The 18,552-nt window shown below is 37.1% G+C and overlaps 1 protein-coding gene across 1 annotated transcript; it reads left to right on the top strand.

Annotated features, from left to right (window-relative positions):
- The first annotated feature begins 17,933 nt into the window (after nt 1–17,933).
- Nucleotides 17,934–18,314, top strand: LOC120084918 (uncharacterized mitochondrial protein AtMg00810-like). Its single transcript, XM_039040727.1, has one exon. The coding sequence runs from the start codon at nt 17,934–17,936 to the stop codon at nt 18,312–18,314; it is 381 nt and encodes a 126-aa protein (XP_038896655.1).
- The last annotated feature ends 238 nt before the right edge of the window (nt 18,315–18,552 follow it).

The following is an 18,552-nucleotide window of genomic DNA, read 5'->3' as shown; positions in this document are numbered from 1 at the left end:
ATAGCATTGATCGAACCGTTTGCCTTAGCCCACCCAATCCCTATTGGGATTGGTATCCTAATTCTCCTGGTGGTCTCTTAGTTTGTAAACATTTTATATACATATCTTTATTAATAAAATAAAATTTATTTTATTTGCATTTACTCAAATCCAATAAACTAAGATCTTTGGTTATTTCATGTAACTTAAGCATGCAAGTGAGACATACAAGTGGATCATGCCTTAAGTAATAACTTAAATGGTCTATAGTATAAGGATAAAGAAGGGATACCTTATCCTGGTGATACTACGGATACGACCCGCTTTGTAGATATTTACAAGTGTTGTAAAGTGCTACAAATGGTCTAATCCTGACCATTCATGTGGAGACATGCGAGCGGTGGTGTCCTATACAAATAATTTGTATAAGACCGGACCACGAGATGATTAGTCTCTTTATATAACGCCGTTGATAATTGAGACTTACATTTCACTAAAATGACTATAGGTGACATGACTTTAATCCTAAGTGAGTTAGGAACTCCTGCCTATGAGGGCGGTTCTTTGATTGGTATGGGTGAGAATGGCTAGATTGTCAACTCAACAAGCCTATCTTTTTGACGATTCATCTAATTGGGGAGCTGGAAACTCAGCTACACAAGATAGAATTCACTCATTCCCCAAAGCAAGGGTAAGTAGATAAATTACTCTTTTAAGGGTTGATTATGGGTCTTAAACATAGTGGCCACACCCTCACTTTGGAATAGAGAACTCAGCCATAGTAGGACTATGACTTATTGTTCATTAGAGGAATTTGTGGTACTTAAGGAGTTAGATGTAAGTAGTACTTAAGGAGTTAGATGTAAGTAGTACTTAAGGAGTTGGATGTAACTACAGAGGCAAAACGGTAAATTGGTCCAACTGTACTTACAAGCGATTTGTGAAGGGTTATCGCACTATTGATTGGTCATATGAACATAGAAATATATCTGTAGTGAGAAAAGTGCAATTGTCGGTCTTTAGTGGAGTGACCAATAGTTAACGGATGATGGATCTCCTGACTAAAGAGTTTAGTCGGTTATTCACATACCGTTGGAGCTTTAAGCTACAAGTCCATGAAGTCCCCTTGATAGCTTAATGGGTTCAAGTTGAGAATCAGATTTTGGGTTAGTTTGAAGTGTTCAAATTATCAGGAAGAAATTCAATTATATGTGATATAATTGATATGATGTATTAGATACATTGATTGGAGGAATTAATATAAATATGATTTATATTAAGTACCATCAAATAGAAAAAGAACTATGGTTTATATGTTTCATATGATGAAATATTAAAACTATAGGTTATAAATATAATATGATAAGTTAGTTGTCATATTTATTTATAATATATTAGTTATATGATAATTAATTCTTTTTCTCTAATAACCGATTTGGGTGGGAGGTTAATTGAAATTTTATGGTAACCATGAGATAAAAGAAAAATTATTTTTCAAAATTAGTGGTTGATTCATTCGGAAAATTCTCACAGGAAAAGGCTATCAAGTAAAAAAAAGTTTTTACTAAGCGATAGCCATTGAGAGTCTAAACGATCGAGCTAAGAGTTGACTATACGATAGTTACTCTATTGATCGTTGCTACATGATCGAGTAGCAAAGTCTATACGATAGGCTTTCGTTATCTAAACAATCGAGTACATCGTCTATACAATAGACAGTCTTCATATCTCCCACTTACTCGATCGTCTACTCGATTGTATACCTCCTGTCTTCCTCAATCCAAGATCATACAGAGCCCACAACTCTTGGATTCTAACACCAAGAATACCAAGATAACCTTTGTGGTGGTGTTATAAATTCGTTCTGGACCGAGTTGGACTTGATTGGGTTCAAGGAACATTCAATTGTTTGTGTTGTTGGCTATTTTTTTCGTTGCATTCGAGTGCATCGTTGGACGCATTGAACATCAGTCGAGTGATACTTAAAGAATAGTTCTTCAAAAGTACGCATGCTTTATCCCTTGTATCCTTTTGTAGCATGTTGTAATTTCTTATTATGCATAACCTGTTCGTTTCCGTTTAGACTGTAATTGTTTGTGTTCATTCTGAATGGAATTTGGAACGATCCACTTCCGCTGCTCACGAAGATCTCTATTTAGATTTCCTTCAGTTGGTATGAGAGACAAGTTGTTCTGATTTCCAAATTTCATTGTTGTATTGAACTTCTTTTACAGTCGTGGTGGGTTTTAAGTTTTATACAATGCGTTTAAGAGTTAAATGTGTTTGTGGATGTTTACGGCATGGTGCCTCTGATTAAAGCTTTCTTTAAGTTTACAAAGTGTTAATTTGTAAGGGCCCCTGCATTTTTTTGGCACAATTAACAAGCAATCAAGTCTATATTCAAAGTGTTTGAAGTGTTTTGTATCATTCATGATGAAGTTTCGAAACATGGAGATGTTGTTCTCATCGAGGAAGAAGACCAAAGGTTGGTCTCATCATGTAGCCCAGGCTAAACAATCGTTCAGATTTGGTTAAACGATCATATAGAAAAGTTCTATCCGATCGTGTAGTATTTATTAAACGATCTTATAGCTGATGCTAAACGATTGGGTAAAGAGTTTACTCTATTTGTAGCATTGGTTGCTCGATCATGTGGACGCTTGAGGTAAACGATCGCATAGAGTTTTTTGACACTCGTCGTTTAATAGGCGCACTCACTAAATGATCGTGTAGTTCAGCATGCTTCATCGCATAGTCATTGACTACATGATCACCCGGTATACGATGCCTTACACTTGCTCAGCGATCATTTAGACAATTATGCTTCACCACATCATTGTCGTTTACTTGATCATTTAAGGCATGCATTACACGATCACGTGACCTTCATGCTTCATCGCATAGTTAAAGGTACCCGATCGTTGCTTATGCTTATGCAGCATTGCTAGATGATCACAGGGAGCTGTACATGATCAAGGAGACGTGATCTTCGTCCAGACGGTTCAAGACCCGATTTGCCTGTTTGAATCGGTGGACTCATTGTTCTTTGTAATAGTTAGCTTTATTCTTAAAAATTTGAGGCTAATTATCCTGGTCCATCAACTTTGACTTAATGTACATGAGATGTATGTTTGTTTATATGCCATAATGTATGACATATAGATTAAAAACCCACATTAGGTTATGCATTTTATTCATGCATCATATATTATAGGTGTTATAATTGTTGGGATTAGTATCCTAATTCTCCGGAGTCTCGTAGTTTGTAAACTGTACACATTGTTATGAATAAAATAAGAGTTATTTTATTTGGCATTTACTCATATCACATAAACAAAGCTCCACGGTTATTGTATGTAAACTTAAGCATGTATATGAGAAATACAAATGGATCATGCCTTAAGTGATAACCTAAAAAGGTTTGTAGTATAAGGATTAATGAAGGATACCTGATCTTGGTGACATTACGGATACGGTTCGCTTTATAGAGATTTACAAGTGTTGTAAACTACTACAGATGGTTGATCCTGACCATTCATGTGGAGACATGTGAGCGGGGGTGTCTTATACAAAGAGTTTGTATAAGACCGGACCACAAGATGAATAGTCTCTTTATATAACGTCGTTGATAGTTGAGACTTACATCTTTCCTAAACGATCATAGGTGACATGACCTCAATCCTGAGTGTTTTGGGAACTCCTACCTTTGAGGGCTATCCTTTGATTAGTATGGGTGAGAGTGGCCAGATTGCCAACTCAACATGCCTACCTTTTTGGAGGTTTTCTGATTTGGGAGCTGGGAACTCAGTTACACAAAATGGAATTCACTCCTTCCCCGAAGCAGGGGTAAGTAGATAGATTACTCCCTTAAGAGCTGATTCCAGGTCTTGAACATAGTGGACACTGTAGGATTGTATCAGCAACAACGGAAGCAACAAGAATCATTTAAGCACACTAATTCATTAATTTTGGAAAAATATAAAGCATGTTCTTGCAGAAAACAAGTGAGTTTCATGACATACCTTTGTAGAACCTCTTCAAAACACGATCTCCAACTGCAATCTTCTCCGAATCTTATTGCAGACCACCTCAAGATCTTCCTCACTATTCTCTTGGTGCTCTAGATTGAGTTGTGGGACTCAATACAAGCTTGAATCAAGGGAATATGAAGAATTTCTCACAACAACAATCTTGTTGAAAAGCACTTTCATCAACACGAATTTTCTCTAAAATTCACTTTTGATTGCATGCTCGAAATTCACCCCAAACGCTTCAATATATTGCAAACCATCATGCAAGGAAGAGAGTTGCATGAGTTGCAGCTCATGCTTAGAGTAACACAAGGCAATGTTGATAGATTTTGTGTGAGCAAGTAAAAGATGGATCCATTTGTGTATTATACCAACTTTTCAGTTTCCATCAAAATCAATTTCAAAATCAATTTTGATTTTAAAACTGAAAATTTTATTAATTTTATAAAATTAATTAATTTAATATCAAATATTAAATTAATTTTTACACACATCCATCTTTATATATTTAAATCATATTTAAATATAAATTCTCTTATTCTGTTTAATTCTGAAATTAAACACGTAATTATATCTCATATAATTACTAATTACCTTAATTCTAATTTGAATGTTTCAAATTAACTTATCACGCTATTCTAGAACTAGTCCAATTACGAGCTAGTAGGGGGATCTCGCGGACCTATAGATCATGGGCTCTAACAATCCGAGATTAATTGGCTAAACTCATTAGACCAAAATAATCTCCATTCGTTAACTAATGGGTCACTCCACTAAAACCCATAGTTGCAGTCCTCTCATTGTAGATATATTATGTCCACATGATTTAACCATAATCAGCAAGTCGACCCTTCATAGGTTGTTCGTAATAACGGTTGGGTCAAATATCTGTTTTACCCTCGAGATTACATTTTCTTCCTCAAGTTCCTACTGATCCTCTAATGAACAACTGGTTTGTGATCCAATCACTAAACTAAACTCTCTCAGTTCAGTGAGAGGGTGAAGCCCCTTGTTCAAGACCTAGATTCGGTACTAGAGAGAACAACCTTTCTCCTATCCCTAAGTTGGGTAGGCGTGAACTCCTGCTTGTAACCTATGTTTCCAACTATCTATTAGGTCTTACCCCTGCAATGAGAGGCTTATTGAGCCGGCGCTGTTGAGCCAACTCTCACCGATGCAAATCTAAGGATAATCTCGAATAAACAAGAGTTCATAGCTAGCTCAGGATTAAGATCGAGTTACCTAGGTCATCTAGGTGAAATAGTCCGTCTTATACAATAAACAACGTTATAAAGTAAGAGTGACTTATTTCTTGGTCCGATCTTATGCAAACTCATTGCATAGGATGCCCCACTCCTCATGTCATAACATGTACGAATTAGGATCACATAATATGTAGCACTTTACAACTCTTCGTAACAATTACAGAGTAGGTCACATCTAATAGTGTTACCAGAATAAGGTACCCAACCTTATTCATGTATTATAGATCATTTTGATTATTTACTCGAACTTGATCTACTCTTATGTCTCCACATAAAGTTCAAGTACTCGTGTAATAGTCATGGGTCTTAGATTATTGGATTTAGATTTTCATACAATTTATAAAATCAATAATAAGTTTATTGAATATAGAAAATGTTTATCATTTTAACTGCGAGTTTTAGGACATAAAACTCAACAGCCACAGCTTCTCTTTGGAAGAGAGAACTCAGTCATAATAGGACTATGACTTATGTTCATTAGAAGGATCGGGGGTACTTAAGGAGTTAGATGTAACTACAGGGGCATAACGGTAAATTGGCCTAACTATACTTACAAGCGATCTGTGAAGGGTTATCGCACTGTTGATTGGTTGATATGGACACAAAATATATCTGTAATAAGAAGAGTGTAGTTGTCAGTCTTTAGTGGAGTGCCCGCCAGTTAACGGATGGTGGACCTCATGACTAAAAAGTTTAGTCAGTTACTCATGTACTGTTGGAGTTTCAAGCTACAGGTCCATAAGGTCCCATTGGTAGCTCAATGGATTCAAGTTGAGAATCAGTTCTTGGGGTTGATTTGAAATGTTCAAATTGACAAGAGGAAATTTGATTATATATGATATAATCGGTATGATGTATGAGATATATCAAGTGGAGGATTAATGTAAATATGATTTACATTAAGTACCATAAAATAGAAAAAGAGTTATGGTTTATATGTTTCATGAGATGAAATATTAAAACTAAAGGTTATAAATATAATATGGTAAGTTGGTTATCCTATTTATTTATAATAATATTTATTATTGGATAATTATCTCTTTTTCTCTAATAACCAATTGAGTGAGAGGTTATTGTTGGTTTTATGGTACTCGTGAGATAAAAGGAAAAATGTTTTCCTAAATTTAGTAGAGTTGCTTAATTGAAAAAGTACTCACGGAAAGGCTGTCAAGTGAAATGGTTTCACTAAACGATAGCTGAAAGAAAGACTAAACGATCGTGAAGTGTTACTATACGATAGTTCACTCAGCTGGTCATAGCTAAACAATCGTAGGGCATTATCTATATGATAGGTTGCTTTCTTCTACACGATTGAGCATTCATCTATACGATAGACTCTTCTCATCTCCCACTTGCTCAATCATCTACATGATTGTTGTTCCTCCGATCTCTTCCTCTAACCAAGTCCACACAGAGCCCACACTTCTGGATTCTCACACCAAGAATACCAAGGTAGCCATTGTGGTGGTGTCCTCACTCAACTCGACTAAGTTCGAGGTTTTGGAGGCCGTTCGTTGTGTGTTCGCGTTACTCGTGTGGTGTTCGTTATTGATCGTGTTGTGTTGTGATCATTGTGTTCGAGTGTTCGTGTATTGCTGTCTTAAAGACTGAACGAACGTTCGTGATTGAGGGATTTTGATGAGTCTTCAAAGGTATGTATTTGTTATCCCTTGATCTTATTATAAAGCATGTTGTAATTTCGTATTGTGCATGACCTGTTAGTTTCCAGTTTCTGACTGTAATTGTTTTGTTCAATCTCAATTGGAATTTGGAACGATCATTCCGCTGCTCATGGAAATCCTCATGTCTGATTTTCTTCAGTAATATAGTAAATGTCATAATGAAATTACAAGAAAACATGCTCATGCATCATGAAATATATGAGTTATATTTATGCATGCATTAAGCATATTCATGCATCATCTTTATATCATAAGTGTTATAGTATAAGGGTGTATGAGAGCATGTATGCTTAGTTCATTGCTTTGTTATATAAGTGTTATATACCAGTAGTAATGAATGAACAATGCATGAAGCATGATACTTAGGCTTATTTATAAGATTTATGAATGCCTTGTATGTTGCTTTGCATTGTGGTTGGTTTTAGTTGTTTCCTGCTATAAGAGTTATAATGGAAATTAGAACTAAAATCAATAAGAAAAAGTTGCATGCGAACTTAGTTGAACTCATGTTTTAAAAGGGTTTTAAAATTTGATTGAGCTACATCTAAGTTCCTAGTTAAAATGAGATTAGATACCTAAGTTTAATCTTTTAAATCGGTTTAATAGGATTAAATTGATTTCAATAAAAGATTAAATTTGTATTGAATCTATCTATAAGGGACCTTTTGTCTAAGGCAGGTTCTGTCTAGGCCGGGGTATTGAAGCTGACGGAAATGAAACACCCCTACCTGTGAACCTACCTGGAAAGATGAATTAGATAGATTTGCTACAAGCATGCAACAGTTGATCAAAGATTTCGTTAAAGAGTTTAATGAATGGTGATCAAAAGTTGTTCCACTTTCTAAAATAAGAGTTACTTTTGGGAAAACCTAAAAAGTCACTTAGTTAAAATCGTTAGTCGTGTTTTAAGTAAACTAAACCCTAGGTTATAAAATACTCAATGGGAGGAAAAGATATATATGATATGTCAATTCCACTCACGTTTCTCCCTTAATGTTCACACCGTGAGATTCATGCTTGGCCTCGTGGTGCCTTGGGAGCATCCCCCTTCAGATGGTGTTTTCATGAGTCAATATCAAGGTTGACGGAGAGAGTATTTATAGTAAGTGGGTGAAGGATGTGTGTCAACATGTCCTGCTGTCTTCTTCATTGGTTTGCACCGTGAGATCTTCTTGCACGGCCTTGTGGCGCCCAGGGAGCGTCTCCCTTTGGATGATTTGTGTCGTTAGTCAATATCAAGGTGAACTCCAGAAATGGATAGGGTCACTTTAGTTTTTGCCCCAATTGGGTTCTTTCCCTTCGGATTGGCTGCTTAGGGCGGAACTCTAGGATCTAAAATGAAGGGTCACACTAACGGGAAATTGTTAAGCAAGTTAATGATTTCTTGACCAAATCAATGATGGTTAGTTGTTATAGGAACAAGAGTTGTTTTGGTATTAATGACTGGTTGAGAGTGTCTCAATTCAGAGAAGGGATAAATTGACTACTCTTCATGGCTTTTGTCCTAAACCACTGAAGCGTCATCGCAAAACTAGATGTCATACAGGGTTCATTTAGATTTTGCTAAACCAGATTAGATTTTGTTTTTCAAGAGTATTTGCTAAAATCTAATATAGATCAATGTGTTTTTCAGCAACATGTATGATTTTTCGTTAGTTGCCTCTTTTAATTTGACCGATTACATACATTGGAAAGAGTCTCTTAAAACATATTTTGTGGTAAACGACCTCGAGTTTGTCATGGTTGAGGAGTGTCCTCAAGGCCCGGCCCTTGATGCACCGCAAAATGTTCGTAATGCATATGAGGTGTGGATGAAGGCTAATTTGATGGCCCAACTTCACAGTTTGGCTAGCATACCTGATGCATTGGCCAAAAAGGTTGAGAACATGGACATTGCACGTAAGATCATGGACTCATTGCAAGAGTTGTTTGAATGTCAGTTCTCACTTTTTGAGCACAAAGGGATGGATGACAAATAAACCAATAGTGTCAATTCCCAAGATAATCTCCAGTCTTTCTTGAATGTCAAAGGACTAAAAAAGAAAGCAATTATTGCTGACTCTGAAAAAATTCATCGACGAAAATTGTTCTCTGAAATGGAACTTGGAGCTTATTTAGGTTCTGATACTGATCCCACTACTTTCCAGAAGAGGAAGAAGTCTAAAGACAGTAAATGTGATTTTTTTTGTCTTGGAGACATGTTTGGTAGAGAATGATGATTTTGCCTGGATGCTTGATTCAGGTGCTACTAATCACGTAAGTTCTTCCAACCAAGGATTTAGTTCCTAGAAAACATTGGAAAAAAGAGAGTTGACTCTTCAAGTCGGTACTGGTGAGGTTGTTTTAGTTGTTGCTGTAGGCAGGCTAAGTTATTTTTGGACAAGAAACGTTAAATGTTAATGGATAATGTTTATGTAATTCCTCATATCAAGAGGGACTTAATTTAAGTTTCTTGTCTGATTAAACAAGGTTATACCGTCTCTCTTTTATGAGTATTTATTTTCAAGAATGGTATGGAGATTTGTTTTGGTTCAATGGAAAATAACTTATATGTACTAAGTGAAGGTGTTCATTAAACACATGCGGAAGCAATTTTAGGATTGAAGACACTTAACTACATCAATTTTAGAAAATGAAAGCATGTTGTCCAAATACCGTAAACAGAGAGCAAAATTTGTACCAACCTTTTTGGAAATCGATTCAGTAACTCCCTTTGATTCCTTTGCTCATGAACGGTGTGTGGACCACCTCTAGTGTCTTCCCTACTATTCTCCGGGCCAAGAACGACTTGTGGGAGTCTATAAAGATAGGGAATGGGAAGAGAATACTTGAATGTTCAAGCTCTAGAGAGATATATGAAGGTAGGTGAGTTTGAGACCAAATTCCAGTAGCATAACAGTATGGAAAATGGTTGTCTTCAGTTCTCAATCTAATTCTACCTCTACTTATAGAGTGAATCCATGCATTAAGAAGCCTCGAGATGCAAGACACATGGTGGAGATGCAAGCAATAGTGGATTCTAGGTGTTCATGTAACATTACATGCAAGAGTGTATGGATGAGTTGTTTTTCCACTTTGAATCACCATGCATAAGTGGGATTCCAACAAAATCCACTATCTTTGATCCAAAATATGATTTTAGCTTGCATTTTAATTTTAATTTCAATTCTAAATTGAAATTAATTTTTGGTAATTAATTTGAAACTTTTCCAATTAATTTCATATGATTAATCCAATTAATCATTCTAACATTGTGCAATCCATTATATATGAATCCTTATTCATGTATATAATATTTAAAACACTTTTAAATACTTTATCTCTCATTTAATAATTTAATTCATAATTAAATTATTGTGTCAAATACAATTGACGATAATACCCTTTCCCGATTTTGAACGATTCAAAGTTTTCTATCTAATTGTTCTAGGCTTTATTCCGATATGAGCTAGTAGGGGGGCCTAATGGACCTATAGATCATGGGCTCTAACAATTCGAGGTTAACTGACTAATCTCATTAACCAAGCTAACCAACATTCGTTAACTACCGGGATACTCCACTATAGCCCAGTAGCTGCACTCCTCTCACCATAGATATATTTCCGTCCACTTGATATAACTATGTTCAGTAAGTCGATCCTTCACAGGTTGTTCGTAGCTATAGCCAGGTCAAATGTCCGTTTTACCCCTATAGTACTTCTTGTTCCTTAAGTTCCACTAATCCTTTAATGAACAATCGGTTTGTGGTCCAACCATCAAACCTAAGTCCCTCTCGGGCCAAGGAGAGGGTGGGGCCCCTTGTTCAAGTCCTGGAGTTAGTACTTAAGGGAACAACCTCTCTACTATCCCTGAAATGGGTAGAAGCGAATTTCGTCTTGCGAGACTATGTCTCCAACTATCTATCCGATCTTATCCCCAAAATGGTAGGCTTGTTGAGTCAGCGATGTCTGGCCACTCTCACTCATGCAGATCAAAGGATAATCTCGTATACACAAGAGTTCATAGTTAGCTCAAGATTAAGATCGAGTTACCTAGGTCATCTTGTGAAATAGTCAGTTTCTTCAGTAAACGGCGTTATAAAGAGAAAGTGACTAATTTCGTGGTCCTGTCTTATGCAAACTCATTGCATAGGACCACCCCACTCACATATCTCTACATGAACGATTTAGGATCTCATCGTTTGTACTTAATACAAAGTGGGTCGCGTTTATAGTGTCCCCAGGATAAGGTACCCAACCCTATCCTTATACTGTAGACAGTTTTGGCTATATACTTGAACTTGATCCTATGATATGTCTTAGTTCGAGTATTCATATTATAGCCAAGGATCTTAGTTTATTGGATTTAGGTTAGATATTCGCAACTTACATATTCAATAACATCTTTTACTGAATAACCTCAATAACGTCTTTATTGGAAATAGAATATATTTAATGATTTACAAACTACGAGTTATAGGATATTAAACCCAATACTAAGGTCGTTAGTCATAAAAGTCCTACTTAATACTGAAATTTTCAGAACAACGACAACTGCAAAAAGACCAAAGGTTTTCTAAGGAAAACGTCAATCTTTGGCATCTAAGGTTAGGTCACATCAACCTCAATAGGATTGAAAAGTTGGTGAAGTGTGGACTTCTAAAAGGTTTAGAAGAAAACTCCTTGTCGGTATGTGAATCATTCCTTGAAGGCAAAATAACCAAGCGACCTTTTACTGGAAAAGGTTATAGAGCCAAGGAAACCTTGGAGCTTATACATTCAGACATCAGTGGTCCGATGAGTGTTAGATCTCGAGATGGGCTTTAATATTTCATCTCTTTCATAGATGATTATTCAAGATATGGGTAAGTCTGACACTCTTAAAAAGTTCAAGAAGTATAAGGCTGAAGTTGAAAACTTGTTAGGTAAGAAGATAAAACACTACGATCTGATCGAGATGGAGAGTATATGGACTTAGAATTCCAAAACTATATGATAGAACATGGAATCATGTCCCAACTCTCGGCCTCAGGTACACCTCAGTCGAATGGTGTATCAGAAAGGAGAAACATAACCCTGTTGGACATGGTTCGTTCTATGATGAATTATCCTCATCTTCCAAACTCGTTTTGGGGATTTGCAGTGGAGACTACATGTTATATTTTGAAAAATGTTCCCTCGAAAATTGTTCTAAAAACCTTTTGAGCTTTGGAGAGGTCGTAAAAGTAATTTACGCAACTTCAGGATTTGGGGATGTTCAGCCCACGTGCTTGTGGCTAACCCTAAAAAGTTGGAACCGCGTTTGAAAGTTTTCCTCTTTGTAGGCTACCCCAAGGAAACGAGGGGTGGATACTTCTATGATACGAGTGAGAATAAGGTTCTTGTGTCGATAAATGTGATCTTCTTGGAAGAAAACCACATCAGAGATCATAAGCCATGAAGTAAACTTGTTTTACATGAGATTTCTAGTGGGACTACTGAGAGTTCAACAAGAGTTGTTGAACAGACTGATACATCAACAAGAGTTGTTAGATGTCGGTTCATCTAGTCAACCACAGCCTCGACGTAGTAGGAGGGTTACGAACCCACTTGATCGCTATATGGGTTTGACTGAAGCCCAAAACAGCATGTCTGATGATGGAGTTGAGGATCCATTATCATATAAGCAAACAATGGAGGATGTTGACAAAGATGAGTGGATTAAAGCCATGAATCATAAAATGAAGTCTATGTACTTCAATTATGTTTGGGAATTTGTGGATCAGCCTGATGGGGTAAAATTTATAGGATGTAAATGGATCTACAAGAGAAAACGAGGTGTAGATGAAAAGGTATAAACCTTTAAGGCTAGACTCGTGGCAAAGGGTTATATACCCAGGTCAAGGGAGTGGACTATGAGGAAACTTTCTCACCTGTTGTCATGTTAAAGTCTATTAGGATTCTCCTATCCATAGCCACATTTTATGATTATGAGATATGGCAAATGGACGTCAAGACTACCTTTCTGAATGGTCATCTTGAGGAGACCATCTACATGGCTCAACCAGAGGGATTCATTGTTCCAGATTAAGAGCAAAAGATTTGCAAGCTTAATAGGCCCATTTATGGGCTGAAACAAGGATCTAGATCGTGGAACATTATATTTTATAGTGCGATCAAATCATTTGGCTTTAATCAGAATGTTGATGAGCCTTGTGTTTACAAGAAAATCATCAACAGCTCAGGAGCTTTCCTGGTGCTGTATGTGGATGATATCCTACTCATTAGGAATGATGTAAGTTTTCTGACTAACAATAGAAGGTGGCTAGCCGCCCAATTCCAAATGAAAGATTTGGGAGAGACGCAATATGTTCTAGGGATCCAGATCATTCGGGATCGTAAGAATAAGAGGTTGGCCTTGTCTCAGGCATTGTACATTGACAAGTTGTTGATCAGGTACTCGATGTAGAATTCCAAGAGGAGTTTATGACCTTTCAGGCATGGAATTATTTTGTCTAAGGAATAGTGTCCTAAGACACCTCAAGAGGTTGAGGATATGAGACGGATTCCTTATGCTTCGGCTAGTGGAAGCCTCATGTATGCAATGTTATGTACTAGACCTGACATTTGCTATGCAGTAGGGATTGTCAGTCGATATCAGTCCAATCTAGGATTAGATCACTGGACGACGGTCAAAACGATCCTTAAGTATCTTCTGAGAACAAGGGACTATATGCTCATGTATGGATATAAGGATTTGATCCTTATAGGATACACAGACTCTGACTTTCAAACTGATAGAGATTCTCGAAAATCGACATTAGGTTCAGTGTTCACATTGAATAAAGAGGCTATAGTTTTGCGAAACATCAAGTAGGGATGCATCGCGGAATCCACTATGGAAGCCGAATACATAGCTACTTGTGAAGCTGCTAAAGAGGCTGTTTGGCTTAGGAAGTTCCTTACAGATTTGGAAGTTGTTCCAAATATGTTTTTGTCGATCACACTCTATTGTGATAACAGTGGGGCTGTGAAAAATTTTAAAGAACCTCGGAGTCACTGAAGAGGCAAGCATATCGAATGGAAGTATCATATGATCAGGGAGATTATGCATCATGGTGATGTGATAGTCACGAAGATCGCGTCGGAGTACAATGTTGCTACTCCGCTTACAAAGGATCTCATGGCTAAAGTGTTCGAGAGTCATCTGAAGAGTCTGGGTCTACGAGACATGCGATACCTTGTCTAGGGCTAGTGGGAGATGATACTGGGGTATAGAGTATGCCCTAGTTTATTGTATATTGTACTGATTTATGTATTGTACATTAGTCTCTCAAGGCATTAGGACAAGTGGGAGATTATAAGGATTGGTGTCCTAATTCTCCCGGTGGTCTCGTAATTTGTAAACATTTTGTACACACATTGTTATTAATAAAATAAATTTTATTTTATTTTCATTTACTCAAATCCAATAAACTAATATCCTTGGTTGTTTCATGTAACTTAAGCATGTATGTGAGACTTACAAGTGAATCATGTCTTAAGTAATAACCTAAATGGTCTGTAGTATAAGAATAAAGGAGGGATACCTTATCCTGGTGACACTATGGATACGACCCGCTTTATAGATATTTATAAGTGTTGTAAAGTGCTGCAAATGGTCTGATCTTGACCATTCATATGGAGACATGCGAGTGGGGTGTCCTATATAAACAGTTTGTATAAGACCGAACCACGAGATGATTAGTCTCTTTATATAACATCGTTGATAATTGAGACTTACATTTCACTAAAATGACCATAGGCGACGTGACCTTAATCTTGAGTGAGTTAGGAACTCCTGCCTATGAAGGTGGTCCTTTGATTTGTATGGGTGAGAGTGATACCAGATTGCCAACTCAACAAGTCTACCTTAGGGATTCGTCTGATTAGGGAGCTGGGAACTCAGCTACACAAGATGGAATTCACTCCTTCCCTAAAGCAGGGGTAAGTAGATAAATTGCTCCCTTAAAGGCTGATTCTAGGTCTTAAACATAGTGGCCACACCCTTACTTTGGAAGAGGACTCAGTCATAGTAGGAATATGACTTATTGTTCATTAGAGGAATCAGTGGTACTTAAGGAGTTAGATGTAACTACAGGGGCAAAACAGCAAATTGGCCCGACTGTACATACGAGCGATTTGTGAAGGGTTATCGCACTATTGATTGGTCATATGAACATAGAAATATATCTATAGTGAGAATAGTGCATTTATCGGTCTTTAGTGGAGTGACCAATAGTTAATGGATGGTGGATCTCGTGACTAAAGAGTTTAGTCGGTTATTCACGTACTATTGAAGCAAGTCCATAAGGTCCCCTTGGTAGCTCAATGGGTTCAAGTTGAGAATCAGATTTTGGGTTAGTTTGAAGTGTTCAAATTAACAGGAGGAAATTCAATGATATGTGATATAATTGATATGATGTATTAAATACATTAATTTGAGGAATTAATATAAATGTGATTTATATTAAGTACCATAAAATAGAAAAAGAACTATGGTTTATATGTTTCATATGATGAAATATTAAAACTATAGGTTATAAATATAATATGATAAGTTGGTTATCATATTTATTTATAATATATTAGTTATATGATAATTAATTCTTTTTCTCTAATAACTGATTTGAGTGGGAGGTTATTGGAAATTTTATGGTAACTGTGAGATAAAAGGAAAATTGTTTTCCAAAATTAGTGGTTGATTCATTCGAAAAATTCTCACGGGAAAAGGCTATCAAGTAAAAAAAATTTTTTACTAAGCGATAGCCATTGAGAATCTAAACGATCGAGCTAAGAGTTAACTATACAATTGTTACTCTGTTGATCGTCGCTACACGATCGAGTAGAAAAGTCTATACGATAGGCTTCCATTATCTAAACGATCGAGTACATCGTCTATACAATGGATAGTCTTCATATCTCCCACTTACTCGATCGTATACCTCCTATCTTCCTCAACCTAAGATTATATAGAGGCCACAACTCATGGATCCTAACACCGAGAATACTAAGGTAACCATTGTGGTGGTGTTCTAAATCCATTCATGGATCGAGTTGGACTCGATTGGGTTCGAGAAGCATCCAATTGTCTGTGTTGTTGGCTATTTCGTTCGTTGCATTCGAGTGCATCGTTGGACGCATTGAACATCGGTCGAGGGATACTTAAAGAATAGACTTCAAAGGTACGCATACTCTAGCCTTTGTATCCTCTTATAGCACTGTAATTTTTTATTATGCATAACCTATTTATTTCCGTTTAGACTGTGATTGTTTGTGTTCATTCTAAATGGGATTTGGAACAATTCACTTCCGTTGCTCATGGAGATCTCTGTTTATATTTCCTTCAATCCCATGCTTCAGCACTTTCGAACAAACCTAACTCCAGTCGATCCCAACCGAATAGACCCACTCTAGTCGATCCATCTTCCAATCGAACCCTAGCTTCAGCCAACCGTAGCCCATCCTTCAGACCACTTCAGCTATCTTTGATCACTAGTTGGCTTCAATCAGTGCTTCGACCAGCTATGCTGCTTCTGGTGGTTTGATTCCGATGGCTCCAAACAGCAGTAGTTATCCTTCAACGGAGTCGAGTGGCGGCACCAGCAGTAACCAACGAAGTAGTTTTGAGGGTGGAGAGTCCTCTTTTCCATATCTTGGACAACAACCCATTCAAGCATCCACCACTAACAATATGGGTTCTATTTCAGGAGGTTAGGGCACTACAAGCCCCATGAATCTATCCCAAACAAAGGTCCATCAATAGTTTGTCCATCTTCAACTACAATGATATGTGTTCCAACAATAGTTTCGTACTTCTATCTCTAATGGTATTGATGTTTGTGATGAGAGTGATATGTGTAATGGGGGTGAGAATGGAAAAATCTCTAACAGTATCGACGCTTGTACCAAGGAAACCATGTGTGATGTTGATGCAGTTAAAAGTGATAAGTTTAAGGCAATAGCCCCGAAAGTGATACGGTTGTTAGTAAGGAAGAGTGTGTGGGAAAAGTACCAGAGGGTGAAACTCTATAGCAGGAGGATGGATGTGGGGTTATTGATGAAGGGTCAGACAGAATAAAGAGTCATGATGTCTCTCTTGATCTTCCCATTGCTCCAAGGAAAGGTACTAGATCTTGCACTAAGTACCCTATGCATAGTTATTTGTCTTACTGTAATTTGTCCCTTAAGTTCGTCTCTTACTACGAGTTTGGATACAATAACAATACCAAACAGTATACATGTGGCAATGGAGATTCCTGAGTGGAAAGCTGTGGTTATGGAGGAAATGAAAGCTCTTGAGAAAAATAATGTTTGGGATCGTGTTTCTCTTCCTAAAGGACATAAGATGGTTGGATGCAAGTGGGTGTTCACCATAAAGTATAAGTCTGATGGAACTCTTGATAGGTACAAGGCTAGGTTGGTTGCTAAAGGGTTTATTCAAACCTTTGGGATAGACTACTCAGAGACTTTCTCTCCTGTAGTAAAGTTAAACATCGTCTGTGTTCTTCTATCAGTGGCCGTGAACAAAGACTAGTCGCTCCATCAGCTCGATGTGAAAAATGAATTCCTTAATGGTGAGTTATAAGAAGAAGTCTACATGAACCTCCCTCTGGGTTTTGAGGCTCAATTTGATCACGAAATGTGTAAACTAAGAAAGTCCCCGTACAGGTTGAAACAATCTCCAAGAACTTGGTTTGATAGATTCACTACCTTTGTAAAGTCCCAAGGTTAAGCTCAAGGGCACTCAGATCACACTCTATTCAGGGAAGATTATCGTTCTTATTGTGTATATAGATAATATTGTTTTGTCAGGGGATGATGCTACTAAACTTGTCAGGCTTAAAAAGGAAATGGCTAAGGAGTTTGAGATTAAAAACCTTGGGAGATTAAGGTACTTTCTAGGAATGGAAGTAGCCCGGTCAAAAGAAGGAATTTCAGTCTCTCAAATATACACTTGATTTACTAAACGAAATAGGTATGACTGGATGTAATCCCGTGGATACTCCTGTGGAATTTAATATTAAGCTTAGTGATTCTGTTGACAAAGTTCCTGTCAATAAAGATAGATACCAGTCTCTAGTGGGAAAATTGATCTACCTATCCCATACTAGACCGGATATATCCTACGTTGTCAGTGTAGTGAGTCAACTTATGCAAGCACCTTACGAGGAGCATATGAAGGCTGTGGAACGCATCCTGAGATACTTGAAAACTACTTCTGGTAAGGGTCTGATGTTTAGAAGAACTGGCAAAAGATGTATTGAAGCTTACACTGACTCTGATTGGGAAAGCTCCATTGTAGACAGAAAGTTGATGTTTAGGTACTATACCTTTGTACGGAGTAATCTTATTACCTAGAGAAGTAAGAAACAAGGGGTGGTTGCTAGAAGCAATGTTGAAGCAGAATACAAAGCTACGAGTCTGGGAATATGTGAAGAAATCTGGTTGAAGAAAGTTCCGTTAGATCTCCATCAAGATAGTGATTGTCCAATGAAGCTCTATTGTGACAATAAAACAGCGATAAGCATAGCGAATAATCCAGTTCAACATGACAGGATAAAACATGTGGAAATAGATAGACACTTCATCAAAGAAA

The sequence above is a fragment of the Benincasa hispida genome, chromosome 9 (genome assembly GCF_009727055.1).
Source record: "Benincasa hispida cultivar B227 chromosome 9, ASM972705v1, whole genome shotgun sequence".
Classification (NCBI taxonomy): domain Eukaryota; kingdom Viridiplantae; phylum Streptophyta; class Magnoliopsida; order Cucurbitales; family Cucurbitaceae; genus Benincasa; species Benincasa hispida.
Note: the sequence above shows the minus strand (reverse complement) of the source record. Positions and strands in the feature narration are given on the sequence as shown.